The sequence below is a fragment of the Sinocyclocheilus anshuiensis genome, unplaced genomic scaffold (genome assembly GCF_001515605.1).
Source record: "Sinocyclocheilus anshuiensis isolate Anshui unplaced genomic scaffold, SAMN03320099.WGS_v1.1 scaffold1517, whole genome shotgun sequence".
NCBI classification, from domain to species: domain Eukaryota; kingdom Metazoa; phylum Chordata; class Actinopteri; order Cypriniformes; family Cyprinidae; genus Sinocyclocheilus; species Sinocyclocheilus anshuiensis.
Genome location: NW_015540950.1, coordinates 110187 through 125996, shown reverse-complemented (window position 1 = coordinate 125996; position 15810 = coordinate 110187). Strand labels below are relative to the sequence as shown.

Below are 15810 nucleotides of genomic sequence, written 5' to 3'. Positions count from 1 at the left end.
TCTCTCTCTCTCTGTCTCTGTCTCTCTCTCTCTCTCTCTCTGTCTCTGTCTCTCTCTCTCTCTCTCTCTCTCTCTCTCTCTCTGTCTCTCTCTCTCTGTGAGTGTGTGGCTATTTCAAAAATTGGAGTAAAACTCAAGATGGGAAATAAAGCAGAAATAGTCAATTAATATGGTGCATGTGTCTAAAAAAGGAAACGGGCATTATGATATGTGATGGACAGCTATGAAAACATTTGTGAGTTGTCCTTACCCAGAGACTTATTCATTTGAAGACATGCTCGTCAATGCTTTAGATTCGTGAACACAAGCGCATCAGACGTGGCAACGCTAAAAAAGCGAGCGAGCTAGAGGAAAAGTTAAGGGAAGGCTGTGGTCATCACATTGCAGTCCTTCCTATTCACCGCAAAACTGTGGGTTTGCAAAAGTGAGAGAGAAAGAGAACATACTGCCCGAGTTTGGGGAGGGTTAAGACATTCTTTTCCATTGAAGTCACTGTTTCTGCTCTATTCTCAAGTGCTCAGCGAGGTCGGAGCAGATGCAGGAGTTCGTCTGAAGCTGTGTTAGTTTTTGAGAAGCAGACTTTTGTGAGAGAGTACTGTTGTTGTCTTTGACTGATGGGGTAACATAAAGATTGACAGGAATATTTAGGTGATATAAAGTTTCTGTGCTGGATGCTCACATGCATCCTTTGTAGAGAAACAAACGTGTTTGTGCATAAACTTCTGTATAATTGTGAAGGACATGCCTTTAGTGCACCATGAATCAGTTGTTTAGTTTTCCTTTGACAGTATTACGGGCCTGTCTTCTCCTCTTCTCTCTTTCTTTGGTGTTCAACACGATCTCTAGAAGACAGAGATGGACAGTGTGTTCGTTAGGCTGTGAGAGATCCTTCATTAAGCTTTAACAGATCAACTTTTCATTTCATTCAGTACCCAGGAAATACACTCTGTAGAAACAGTTGAACAAATTCTGAAGTAAAGACAGAAATAGCATTTTCTTGTAAAATGTACTCCTCCATATATCTTTGTTTTATTTACAAAAAAATAAAAAATAATTTTTTACACTGTAGTACTAGTCAAAAAATTCAGATGATGAAAAGTAAAACTGTATATGCTCTCAAACTAGTTGAATATTTATATGAATAAAATTCATATTCATGTTATTAATACCACACTGACTTTGAATTTGCAGGTAAAAGTTTGATTTGGCAGGTAAAATCCTTTACGGCTATTGTAGAGAAATGTTACATTTTAAAATGTAATAATATTACATAAAATTAAAGCAATAAGCCCCAAGAAGCTGTGGTTTACAGTGAATTTATAACAGCTAAGGGGTGTTGTTAGGTACGACGCGAAGCAGAGCTAAAACCCCCTTAGCTGTTATAAATTCACTGTAAAGCACGGCTTCACGGGGCTTACTGCTTTTATAAAACACGGTTATTCCATATACGTAGTACGGTTTCACAGAATAAACAAAGGTGTATGTTACTTTGTAGAGTAATTTACAACAGCTTCGAACGTGGCTCAGCCAATCAGAGTCAAGCACCGGAACGATCTGTTTTATAATTAAAATTTAATAATACTATTAAAATATAATACAATCCCAAAATAAACAGATCAAAAAAATGAAAATCTTAATTTTAATAAAAAAAAGTATTAATAAAAGAAGAAGACATGCATTAATGCATTTTGAATAAACTGATACAGTAAATCCAGACACACACAAAAAAATATTACTGAACTTACTAAAATATTATAATTTTTTTATTGTGGAGTGTCATAAAAAAATCTTTGCATTGCAAATAATTTTAGATATACTGCTATATCTAATATAATTTCCTCTCATAAGGTCTAGAAGAGATTTCTGGATCAGTTCTCCTGGATGAAGTGATGCTGTTCTCCGGAGTGGGCGGGGCTCAGCAGCTGTGCGTGTGTTTTGATTGGCCAGTTCTCCGGACAGATGGATCTCTCTGATGTGCAGAAGTGAACAGCAGAGATCCGTCATGAACACAGACAGCGACTGGGAACGGAGACAGAGAGGAACGGAGAGGCGCTGGCTCGCATCAACACAGAAACAGGACTTGGCCGTGTTCATGGAATTTCTCTCTTGTAAGGTATTACTTACAAAGTCACACAAAACAGCTGCCAAATCAAATCATCCCTTAAGAGTCTTCAACTCCTGTCACAGACACCTGTTCCAGCTCATCCAGGTGAAGGAATATACTGCACACAATTAAAGGCTTTCCCATTATTTGGGACATAAAAAATTCAAGTAACACATTGAATTAAACGTGAAATTTTAAAGTAGAAAAACGGAACTTGATATTTTCTTGTTAAAGTAATTGCTAGTAAATTTTACCAAAAATACAAAGAAATGTCAAGTAACACATTAGATTAAATGTGAAATTTCAAAGTAGAAAACCTTGTCTTGTAGACTCTTTTTGGCTCAGAAATTGCTAGTAAATTTCACAAATAATTACAAAGAATCGGCAAGTAACACCTTGAATTAAAGGGTTAGTTCACCCAAAACATGAAAATTAGGCTGCGTTTTACTCGTGAGTAAAGCGCAGCCTAATTTTCATTTTTGGGTGAACTAACCCTTTAAATGTGAAATTTTGAAGTTGAAAGACAAAGTTGAAACTGCAGTGGTATTTTCTTGTAAAACATACTCTAATAATCTTTGTCTATTTTACAACTAAGAAAAATATTTTTTACAGTGTATAGCAGAAGCTGTGTACGGTCAAATTCAGCATTTTTTATTAAGCTAATTAGCTAAAGCTAATTGATTAGCCAACTAATTTTCACTATACTCAATGATTATATGAGTAGGTAAATTTTGTAATAGAATATATTACAAAACATATCAGAGAACACTATTTTTAGAAAAATCCCATAATTTTTACCATAAAAGAGAATTACTTTTTTTTTAACAATAACTTATAAACTGTTAAAAACTGAAGTACTGTTAGCTACAAGGTTATTAATCAATGGTACAGTATATGCTTTTGTTGAAGCAGTCATTTTGCATGATTTTTTTTTTTATTATTTCTGGTGGAAAACCACATTATTATAAGAAATCTCCACCAATCAGAGAATAGAAGCTCTTTAGCTCCACCCACTCAAATTCGGTAATAAAGATACATTTATATTCTTTCTATATACACAAATACTAATACATATATACACAATATACATAAAGTTTCTATATACACAAATACATAAATACATTTTTAAATAAATAGTTTTATATTTCTCTGTCATTTTTAATTAATTTATGTCATTCGCAATGCTTCATGGGATTGTAGTTCTTTCCCTCGTTAAACTAGTTAAGTTCACAATCTCGTACCTTTGTCTTTTTGTCTGATTTTCAAATACTTTTTGCTTTAAATCAAAGTTTGTAATATTGTGATTCACCTCGTAGCTGGTTGGTTTAGATCAATGCTTATAACTCTTAAACAAAGACTTTTTAAAAAATCCCTACGGCAAAAACGAAAGGGGAAAAAAAGTGAACAGGCACTAATATACTTTAATAAAAAAGAGCCCAGCCTTTACAATTCAAAGCTTCTTTCTCAGTACCATTTATGGGAAATAAGATGCAAAAATGGGTCATTCAGAAATCATAACCATATTGTCATCACATCTCAATTCGGCAGTTCGGTCCGCCCTGAGCGACAGTGATTAGCCAATCATTTGAGAGGTCACTTAATTATACAAGTCTTAAAGCTACAGTAGCAGTGTCTTAATCTCTACGTTCCATCAATACCACTTAGTATTTTTGTCTTGTTTCTAGTCAAAATATCTAAAAATTATTAAATTAAGATTATTATTTGAATAATAAGATTATTAAATGAAGCAAAATGACAAGATATTTAGTCTTGTTTCTTAAAACTAAATTAAGTGCATTTTGCTTAAAATATCTGGGTAAGTAAAATTCTCTTGTTTTAAGCAAAATTCACTTCATTTAGCGGTTCGGGTCGTTTTGCTTAACAAGTAAATGCATCTTAATTTACTATTTTTTTTTTAATTCTTTGTAAGATAAGCCTTTTTTTGCAGTGAATGTGTTGCGCTGTGAGATTTGTGGGTGATGTCTGTCTGACTCACACTCCTTCTGCTTCTATTCAGGATTTTCCAGATGCTTCGTGAGACGCTCGCTGCATCTGTGTGCAAAGCAACTCTCTTTATTCTGTGCACATACAAACTACACTGTAAAAAGAGATACTGTTCTACTTAGTGACTCGCTGTTTCTTGTTTTGTTTGTGAAGTTTACTGGCAATTTGTGAGTGAAAATTGTTTCTACACCACATTTTTCTTCGGGTTGTCCTCCCGATCTCTCTCTCTATCTCAGCTCTGTCATGCCTTCTGATTGGCCTTTTCTCGTCCTTTGTTTTCTCCCCCACATCTCTGTGACTCTTTTTTTCCCTCCTCCATTTCTCTAAGTGCATGCAGCAGTATTTATGCGTGCTTGTGCGGTGGTGTCAGGGAATGATGAGCTTTCCAGACGCAGCGCTGAGCTCATTTCCCCACACATCTCAGACTCAGCTCTCTCAGCTCAGAAATACTAAAAAATAAAATAAAAAGAAGGGATTCTCCTCGCCTGCCCACAGGCAGATTTCAGGAGAGCCACTGCTAGAATATGATGACATTTACATTTATCTGATAAATGTGCATCTTATGAAATTAGCAGATGTTTTTATCCAAAGCAACTTCCATTGCATTAATGCATTGAAGGTACAGCAACTCATGCATTCTCTGGGAATCGAACCCGTCAGCCAGGCGTTGCACCAAAGCATAAATGCATAAATGTAATTTCAAAATGTCCATGGAAAATGAAAAAAAGGTTGAGCTGCCACTGAAATGAACAGACTTTGAAGAAATTAAACAAGTCAAACTAAATAGTCCTTATGTGGAAAAATTATTATAATTTATAGAATTTATAAGATGATACAATTATTATTATGATATATATTAATATTATAACAACTTAACATGCTTCCAACACACTTTAATAATATAATGTAATAATTGACAATGGAATTATGGAATAAACAATGACAATGGAATTGTCATGAATTATATATATATATATATATATACAAACCCAATTTCAGTGAAGTTGGGACGTTTTGTAAAATGCAATAAAATCAAGAATCTTACATTTTGTTCATTCTCTTTAACTTTTATTTAATTGACAAAAGTACAAAAAAAGATTTCCAAAGTTTTCACTGACCAACGTTTTTTGTAAATATGAACAAATTTTGTTTTTGATGGTTGCAACGCATTCCAAAAAAGTTGGGAAAGAGGCATGTTTAACACTGTGTCACATCAACCTTCCTTTTAATTACAATGTTTCATTGTTTGGGAATTGAGGATACTAATTGTTAAAGTTTTGCAAGCTAAATGTTTGTCCAGTCTCGCTTGATACAAGACTTCAGAAGCTCAGAAGTCTGTGATCGTCGTTGTCTGATTCTCCTTTTCACGACTGGTCATACGTTTTTTAATTGGAGACAGATCTGGACTGCAGGCAGGCCGGTCTAACACATTCACTTTGAGTCTATAAAACCATGCTGTTGTAGCATTCTTTGGGACTGAGAACTCGAAATCCATTTTTCCCGGAAACAAGTTGAAATGTGGACTCATCTGAGTACAGCACACATTTTCATTGTTTTTTTGACTATCTGAGATGAGCTCTGGCCCAGAGAACCCGGCAGCATTGCTGCATAGAACTGATGTATAGCTAGAGTAACAGATATTCAAGTAGCATTTCTTGATGCAGCAGCAGACTGTGTTAATTGACAGCAGTTTTCAGAAGTACTCCTGAGCCCATGTGGCTATATTTAACACCGCAGCATGATTTCTTGATGCAGCAGCAGACTATGGTAAATGACAGTGGTTTTCAGAAGTACTCCTGAGCCCATGTGGCTATATTTAACACAGCAGCATGACGGTTTCTTATGCAATGCCATCTGAGGGCTCAAAGGTCAAGCACATTCAACTGAGGTGTCCTACCTTGCCCTACGCAGAATCACAGCGCTTATATATTATTGTTCTTTTGTTGTTTTGATTGCTTCTGTTGTCCTTATTTGTAAGTTGCTTTGGATAAAGGCACCTACTAAATGACTAAATTTATTTAATTCAGTTTCATTATGCATTACTCTTCTTCTTCTTCTTCTTCTTCTTCTTATTCTTTACGACTGAACAAACCAGTAGTGATAAGTCAGAGTTAAAGTCTCATCAAAGCTTGCAGCTCATACTGTTTGTGTTTTTTTTTTTTTGAAGAATTAAACCCATGATCTTGGCGTCGCAAGCGCCATGCTTTACCAGTTGAGTTACAATGAACACACACAAAAACCACAAAAGAGAAAACAGTTTGTGGCCTCCAGTTGTTTGCTACTAAAAGGAGTTCATGCTAACAGAACGACAAACAAGAGACAGAACAAAACAAGGCAGCAAAGCCAGGGAGTGTTGAACACTGTATTAGAGCAGAAATGGAAAAGCTCTTTCTCAGATGTTTCTCTGAGCAGATGTTTCCGATGTAAAAAATGCCTGCCAAAGCGGCTGGAACTTGTGTCTGGAAGAGACTAAAGAATAACCCCAAAGAAACACAACTGAGGTGTGTTCATCCTGATGCAGTGCACAATTCAGACTGAAGCGTTTCCCAAACACTATTTGCATCCAATGCATCTCAAATGCAGTGCTTCTCAGCATTCTGTTTTCTTAGCATTTTGAGTCTGTTTGAACTGTTTTTATTTCCGAAGTGTCTTTCCCTTCAGTGAGTTGTGTGTGTCATGAGTTCCAGCAGCCGTTTGCACATTATCTGTAGTCTGGGTAGAATTCAGTCATATTTTCCATTCTGTTTCTTTCTTGTTTCGTCTCTTTCTCGAAGGAGGGATTGAACTCGGAGGAGGAGAACAAGACTAAGTAGGTGTGTCTGCAGAGACTAAACTCAGCCATTAATGAGAATAAGACGGACTGTGAGAGAAAAACACTGTCATATACACACTAACGTTCAAAAGTTTGCGGTCAGTGCATTAATTAATGCTTCTGATCAGCGAAGAGGCATTCAATTGATCAAAAGTGACAATAAAGACGTTTATAATGTGCTACAATATGCTAATTGTGAGATGCAAACTCACAATTGCAAGAAAAGTCAGAATTGCAAGATAAAACGTCTCAATTACTTGTTTTTTTTTTTTATTCAGTGGGGGAAACAAGTTTCCATATATCTGTCCATAAAACTTTTTTTTTTTTTTTTTAATCAGTCACTTGCATGTAAGGCCTTTAGACATCTAGCTCTGGCCTCTACATTTAAAAAAAAAAGAAGCTGTCTTGTGTACTAAAAATGTTTTATTCTTTGTTTTATTTAATACTTCACAATTAGATTTGTATGCATTGATGGTACAGTGCTAGATGCTTGAGCGAAACGAGAAAACATCTTTACGATCTGGGGTGGTCCGAGTTTGCGACACGATCCATGAGTTCTGTTTTCTCCTCCTCCTTGCACTTTTTTTCACTTTTTCTCTTCAGCTGGTGACGTGGTTTGAGAAAAGAGCGCAAAAGTGACCTGGTAATGAGGTCAATGCTGGTCTGGGCTGTCGTTTGAGTTAATTTCACACAGCCTTTCATTAACCATCAGCTTCCTGAAAGTTTTGGCAAATAGAGAAGATTCTAAAAACACAGAAAGATTAACATTCGAACCTTTTGTCCATAACAGCATCACCGAACATCCTCCACTAATGCTGAGACAGTAAAATAGCGGCCTGTGAGCTGAAATGAAGGGGCTGCTCTGGGCTTACAGTCGGTCTAAAGACAGAGCCAGTGAAAGCCGTGTGATTACAAAATGACTACATATCACAATGATTCCAGCTTTCCAAAGTGCAAGACTGCCAAGCAATCGGAAGCAGACCTTCCACCCTGTAATCAGCTTAAAGTCTTTTTTGATTCAATGCTTATTGCATATTGCAAGGAAAACTTTAAAGCAACGGTGCACTGAACTGAAGGTGGTTGCATGAAGACACTTGTTGAAGGAGAAGTTTGCAGCAGGTAGAGTTTGCCCTCGGGTGTTTGTCCAAGATTAACTTCTCTTTATCAGTCCATGTCTTCGGAGGGTGAATGCGATTCTAAAAGACTGTCCAAGCTGTTTAGATATTTTGCACTGAAGCATCTAAGCCTATAAATGACGACCTGTTGCAATCTGATCTCCCAGTATGTCTTGCAAAACAGAGAATTTTGCACTACAGAGTTACTCTTTTGAAAAAGAAGTGTGCTTATTTGTACTTCAAATTTTAAAAGTATATTTAAAAAAAAAAGTGTACTTGCAGATAACATAATATTAATGAAATAAAAGGTCACTTAAAGAGAGTACAGACTTCTAAAAAAGTGCACTTTGCAATCATGTCAAATTAAGTTTTCCTTAAAAGTACATTTTTAATAATCTTGTATCATCGTTTATAGAAGTACACTTATTTTGATGTGTTGGCTAACATATTAAAGTACTCGATTATAACTTTAATTGTAGTGTGTTATTTGATATTACATTTTAAATCATCATTATAAATAATTACAAATATATTTAATTCCATGACATACAAGTTTCATGAAGTGAACCATACATGTCAGTACACTCAGCAGTACTTTAACCATATTTCAAAGACAGTCGACGTAATTATGAAATTATGTATAAAGCTGTACACTGGAAAAACAAATCACTCAGAAGTTCATTTCACAAACAATTACAAAAAAACTGGCAAGTAACACATTGAATAAAATATTAACTATTGAAGTTTAAAGACTGAAGATGTATTTTCTTGTAAAACAGTAATCTTTGTTTTATTTACAACTTTGAAAAGTATTTTTACAGTGCACTTAAGTGGGTCAAAAACACTCTTGAAGTTGCCTTTAATATACATTTAAACTATAATGCATTTACATGTAGCATGCAAACAGTTTACACTTAAGTGCATTATTTTAAAGTATATTAAGTACTCTTTTTATAAGTAAGCCAAAGTGCACTTCTTTTAACATGCAAAACACTAAATTAATTTTGATGTAGCACATTCAAACTTGACGAAGCTTTTTGCAACAAAACTTGCAGAGCTTCTGGAATGCTTCAGACTGGGGTTGAACATTTTGCAAACAAAAGCTGGACACGTATCAGGAAAGCATTAATCAGACGCAGATTGGGCTCTAGTATCACCAGCGGAGACGTCTGGTTATAATTTTTAACTCCATTTTTATATTCTTATGTATTATAGGCTATGCATTGTCAATCTGGTATTGTGAATCTCTCAGAGTTCAGTTTAAATGTTCACTCAGTGCCTAAAATCCAAGATACTTGGATCAGAAGTCAAGACGTTCGTAATCCAGCAGAAATGTTTTAAACAACTGAGCAACCGCTGAAGTATTCTCTTGCAGTCTTGCGCTCTCTGACATGCACTCAAACGTTTAGATCTGTCGGAGGCCCTCGGTGGGCGATTGACCGGACATTGGGCTCAGTAAAGTGAGAGAAAGTAAAGAATGAAGACAGAAAGGAATCAGGGTTTGGAGTGAACGGCCTGTTTTAGCGCTTCAGCTGCAGCAAGTAGAAACATGTGTTTCATGGCTGTGCTTGTAAAAGAGAGCGGCTGAGGAATCCCCAGCACCTCCCTGTGTACTAAACACTATCCAAAAATACCACTTCCCAGCAGAACATTTGTCACATCTAGGACGTCTTTTTATACGAGTGAGGTACTCAAATTTACTCCATTTCAATTTAAGACAATGTCATTTTATCAGTGTTAAAACATCAAAAATTGCTCTCTTTGATTGGCTGTTCTGATCAGGCTGACACAGCAGCCAATGGTGTGAGTTTGGGGCGGAGCCAACCATTTGCCTGACCAATGGCAGACGGGTAGTGTTCATAAAACCTGTTTGAAAATCTTTTTTACAATTTAGGGTACGTTTACACAACAACGATGTACTAAAATGGAATAGTTGTTTCTTTGGGTTTTTGAAAAGTTTCGCATATAATAACAACATCAAAACGATCCACATTCACAGAGATCCGCGAAAACGACTAAAACGCTGTATTATTCATACCAGGCCAGTAGATGGCGATGTCACTTTGTAAAGAAATACTACAAATTTGCGTCTGCACAGTTTACACGGAGATCATAATGGTATCGTTTAAAAAAAAAAAAAGTACACTCTGATACCTGTTTTCAAAAAATTCATGAGATAATGTGGTGTCAGTTATCAGCATTTTGTTGCACATGTAAACGTTCTTGATTTCAGATTAACCCACTTTTTGTTGGTCAGCTCTGGGACAGAAGATAAGCATAAGCATAAGCACCAATGAGTTTCTGAAGATTGGCGATCAATCGGAGACAAATAAATGTGTTTCAGATTTGGCTGGTGTAGTTGTTTGTATAGCATTACTGGTAGCTGTTTGCTTGTTTGTGTCCTTGTTATTTAAATTTGATCTGAAAGTGTGTTTTGGCTTGATGTGATGAGCGTTTGAGTGGCTTTAGTGCAGCGTTGTGGCGTCTTGTTTGGTCTCTGGTAAATGTGGGGAACACGGAAATCTGCAAAGAGCATTAGAGAGGAAATGCAGCTGTATTAAGGTGACTTTGTAGTCATATTTTAGCATGTAATGATTCAGACACCTGCTTCAGAGAAGGCTATATACTGTGTATAACTCTATCTCGACCGCCGGTCTGATTTCTGCCAGACACTCGCCACAGAGGTGCAATTTAATGCAACTCATGTAAAACAAAAACACTGAAAATTACCACTTCTATTTAAACCTCGCCCTGCCCAATCTGCACGGTCTTTCAATAAGAAAACCTTCTCACTATCGAGAAAGTGAGTTAAGACTGTTTGAAGAGAGAAAAGTGATTGTAAGTCGTTGTATAGGGATGGAATTATTTAAATAATGATGATGATGATGATGATGATGATGATGATGATGTCAGCCTGGTGCATGTTTGCATTACAAAAACACTAAATAAAACCAATTTAATAAATAATAAATAAATAAAGAGGCAGCCTTTATTTTAGCAGAAATTTCTCATTCACACCACATTATGTTAATCAAATAAAGCAGCTCTTTACTATAAAATCTACATTATTATTTTAAAAGCTGAACTATTGTAATGTTATTGAAAATATAATTAGGTTAGTAGAATGACTAGTTTACAATGATTACCTTATTAGAGTTCATTAGTATACAATTAAAAAAGTTACAAGCACAATTACATTTCACTAAGATGCATTTGGTGTTGTCAGTGGATTTTATTAAAGACTATAAACATTAACCACAATATATTAGCTTATGCTTTTAGTTTGGAGCTTAACGTTTTAAACATTTAGTTGAATATTTTTATTCAGCAAGGATGCATTAAATTGATTAGAAGTGACAGTATTATCATAATGTTCCAAAAGAGTTCTATTTCAAATAAATCCTGTTCTTTTGAACTTTCTATTCATCAAAGAATTCTAAAAACGTTTTTTTTTTTTAAGTCAAATTTATGTGTCTGATTTGAGATGTTCACCATCAACAACAGCCTCCTCACATCCACAAGAGACTCTATAACACTCATACATCAACATTAGTGACAGGAGCAGCTAAAATACCAATTTCATGATGCAATAAAGACCACAATCATGAGAGGTAGCTACCAACAATTAAAGACAGTGCCGATTATGTCGAAAAGTGCTGAGCATGCAGAGACACAGCCTACGTATCTTAAATTTGATTTTGAGCATGAATTTGGAATGTAGCAGTTTGTCCAAAAATACATAGAAATAAAAGTCACTGGCTGTCACAATATGGAAACACGAGACGACTTTGGAAGCCGTAAAATTTCATTGTTCCGTTCAATAATGCGCTTATTAGAGAGAACATAAAAAGAAGGGTTTTGATCTCAGCTTTGATAAGGCATGTAACGAAGGTTTCAGATTTCTGCCTGACTGTATAAAACCAGCATCACCATATGGTTTTCCTGGGACAGGACCCATCTACTCTGCTATATCCAGCCGCGCAATAAAAGAGGATAGAAGACTTTGCTAACGTGTGCGCGAGTCGAACATTTTGGGGCATTTGAAGACAAATTTGTATGTGCATTAAATGCAATAATTCAACAAACCAGTGAGAACGCAGAGAAATAGGAATAAGAATGCATACGGAAAAAAATTAACCTATTCAGCTGCTTTCAACTCAATCCACATTATAGACAGTTTTTCATCTTCATCTGATGTTATTATTAGGAAAAGCATTACACGTTGCATTTAGCATTCCTGTTGCAATAATAAAAAAGTGAGAGTGAGCATGCAATAAATGTGTAAACGAAAAGAGACAGGAGGTCAGACAGGGCCATGGCTCTTGAAGTTGCAACGTGTCCACAGAGCATTGAGTATGGCTTGATATGATGCCAGATGTTCTTCTCTCTCTCTTTCTTTCTCTGTTTGTCTCTGTCTTCTCTCTGCTTAACATGTTGCATATGGAAAAGCTAATGGCTCACAGACTGGCTCATGTGTTCAGGCATGCAGTGGTCATTTGCACAGATATTCATGCTATGTTGTTCTGTCTATGGCTGTGACATTAAACATCATTTTATAGCAGCTGTGGCACTATAGCTGCAGTGTTTGACGTTCGGGTCCAAAACAAGAGACTTTTTTCAAAACATCACTTCTTTTGTGCTTCCGCAGAAGAACGTCCGTCATAACGATTTGGTACGACATGAGTAAATGATGATTGAACTTTCATATTTTAATATTTAGAAAAAGAGTAAACCCTAATGCTTCATTGCATTCTCAGTCCCATATAATCAATCAACTCAAATGTGACTCTGCAGCACAAAAGCAGTGTTAAGTCGCTGGGGTATATTTGTAGCAATAGCCAACAATACATTGTATGGGTCAAAATTATTGATTTTTCTTTTACGCCAAAAATCATTAGGATATTAAGTAAAGATCATGTTCCATGAAGATATTTTGTAAATTTCTTACCGTAAATATATCAAAACTTAATTTTTGATTAGTAATATGCATTGCTAAGAACTTAATTTGAACAACTTTAAAGATGATTTTCTCAATATTTAGATGTTTTTGCACCCTCAGATTCCAGATTTTCAAATAGTTGTATCTCGACCAAATATTGTCCTATCCTAACAAACCATACATCAATGGAAAGCTTATTTATTCTATACAAAATTGACCCTTATGACTGGTTTTGTGCTCCAGGATCACAATTCGCCATCATATAACGAAACTACAGAATGTGATCATCCTTTGGCAGCTAAAACAAATGCGTACTGAAATAAAAGCCCATGAAATGATCACATCCACAACCAAACCGAACCGAAACGAATCTGAATCTAGACACGGTCCAGAGATTCACAAAACACAGTTCCCTTTCATATCTCTCAAACCCCTGACACGCTTCTTCTCCATGTTTCAGAATGTCCACGTCGTAACGAGGACTCCAAATAGTTTGACATGTTCGAAGGCGGCCCTTTGTTTTGGCAGAAGGAGGGACTGGCTCTGACTTGAACATGCAGCAGATATGTTGCGCACTCAGCACCTCCCCAAAACCCTGCCGTATAAAAGCCAGGGTCACACATCTGTTTAGGCAGTAGGGAGTTTCTGCTGGGGTCTGGATTGGAGTTACACAGACCGGACCCTACGTGTATGATTGAGGACAAAACAGGATTCCCCTTGCCTCAAAGAGTCTACATGTCTAATATTTAGACATGTTCAGCTTTGTGGATATCCGGTTAGGGCTGCTGCTCGCCGCGGCAGTCCTCGTGGTGAGAGGACAAGGAGAGGATGATAGTGAGTATATGATTTTAACTCCTGCTTTTGCACAGATGCTTGGCTGAGGAGATTGGAGAACTCCAGAGGGGAATTTTTCATTGGTCGACCTGCGATCTAAAAGTTTCGGGAATGACTCGAGGAGGAAAAAACTGCCTTTCTATTCCAATCAGCATTTTTTTTTTTTTTTTATCTGCTAGATATGGTAATTTTTCCATCTTGCGGAATAGTGTTTTTTGTTTGCTGCGCATGCGCACTGCATGATGTCCTGAAGCGAAGGATGCGCTGAAGGAAAAACGCGACGCGGATGAGAGAAAGAGAAAGAGAGAGAGAACGAGAGTGCTTTTAATGTCACGCATCCTCTCGTTTTCTCGTCTATTTATGCTCTGTCATACTTTTTAGCCGTTTGATAACTGGATATAACCGCTTATCTTTGGATTACACTGATCCATCACTCGCGTAATAGACATTTTGACAGTTTTAGCCTGCTGAAATGTTAATAGAAATTAGCGTTTTAGAATTTCAAAACGCGTTTTGTTTGATGCGGAAAACCTCTGGTTTTCATTTCAATTAATCGCGAATGATCGGGGCGTGACGGCGTTTTTTTTTTTTGCGAGATTTTGGCGCCACCAAGCGGTGGAGTTTAGTACTGCACGAGTCTGAAACGCGAGAAAGGGATGCTGGCCTTTCCTTTATACAGTACTCACCATCGTTGTGCACCACGCCCCATTAGGCCATTTTACCTTCATTTCCTTCCTATTTATAAAATATTAATCAAACAATAAGTAAACAATTAATACAGTGCCACAGCAGATCAGTATGTGTTATTATAATGGGTTACAATCATCTTTCCTGTTTGGTTTAAAACTTTCTACATATGCAAGAGTGAAACTCTATTGCTCTTATTGTGCGAAAAAGCCATATTCATTCTCTTGAAAGACACAGAAGTGTGTTTTCTGATTTTTTAACATTTAAATTGTCAATTTTAACTTTGTAATGAGGACACTTTGCCTTAAGAGTTAAGTTAAAGGTTAAATTAAATGAGTTTAGTTAGCGTCATATTTGCCGACAGTTCATATCTTGGATTTTTGTGTCTGTAATCTGTTAAAATGCAATGTTTGACTGGTTGTGGCCCCGCTGGACCTCTGTGGACCCCTCGAATCATGGACTGGTTCAGTGGTGAGTGTGATTGACTCTTCTGTGCTGATCCAGGTTTGTTGTCCTCACAGTGTCATTCGGTAGCTGTACATTGGACGGTCAGAATTACAACGACAAGGATGTGTGGAAGCCTGAGCCCTGCCAGATCTGCGTGTGCGACAGCGGGACGGTCATGTGCGACGAGGTGATCTGCGAGGACACATCAGACTGTGCTAATCCAGAGATTCCTGACGGAGAATGCTGCCCCATCTGCCTCGACGGTACAGACACGCCCTCTAGTGTGCAAACGCTCGGGGAATATCTCTCACTGGCCCCAGACCTGAGGATTTTCAGCCGTCACTGATGCTTTGACACGGGACTGAGGGATTTGAAGGATTTGGCTAATTGCACTTTTTTATCACTGAAATATTATTATTATTATTTTTTTTACACTTAATTGCACTTTTTAATTTTACATAATCTCTGAACGGTATATAATGCATAGCATTTTTTTTTCCTGTGCATTCAAATATGAATATATATATATTAATGAAACTTTTTGAATGCACATTAACTGCTGATCTTTTGAGCACCAGTGGAAGTAATAATGTTTGTTAATCATTTTCATGAAGTAGCTCCCTATTTTTATGGTTCTGAATCAGTCTACTGAGCTTATATATATATATATAAGTATCTTTACTTGATTTACTTATGCTGATTTAGGTTCTGAAATATATTTGTATTTTATTCCATAGATACAGACATTGTGACTGAACGTCCTTTGCCTCCAGTTAATGGTCCTGTGGTTAGTGGGAATTCATTTTGATTTTTTTTTATCTGTGTGTGAGTGAGTGTGTGTGTGTGAGTGAGTGTGTGTGTGTGTGTG

The 15810-nt window shown here is 36.6% G+C and overlaps 1 protein-coding gene across 1 annotated transcript in view; it reads left to right on the top strand.

Annotated features, from left to right (window-relative positions):
- Positions 1 to 13594: 13594 nt before the first annotated feature.
- LOC107689922 (collagen alpha-1(I) chain-like) overlaps positions 13595 to 15810 on the top strand; it is a 33632-nt gene continuing 31416 nt past the window's right edge. The window contains exons 1-3 of the mRNA XM_016488101.1: positions 13595 to 13808; positions 15017 to 15205; positions 15680 to 15729. Of these exons, the coding sequence (XP_016343587.1) occupies positions 13727 to 13808; positions 15017 to 15205; positions 15680 to 15729 (321 nt within the window). The 5' untranslated portion in view covers positions 13595 to 13726. The remainder of the gene's footprint in view (positions 13809 to 15016; positions 15206 to 15679; positions 15730 to 15810) is intronic.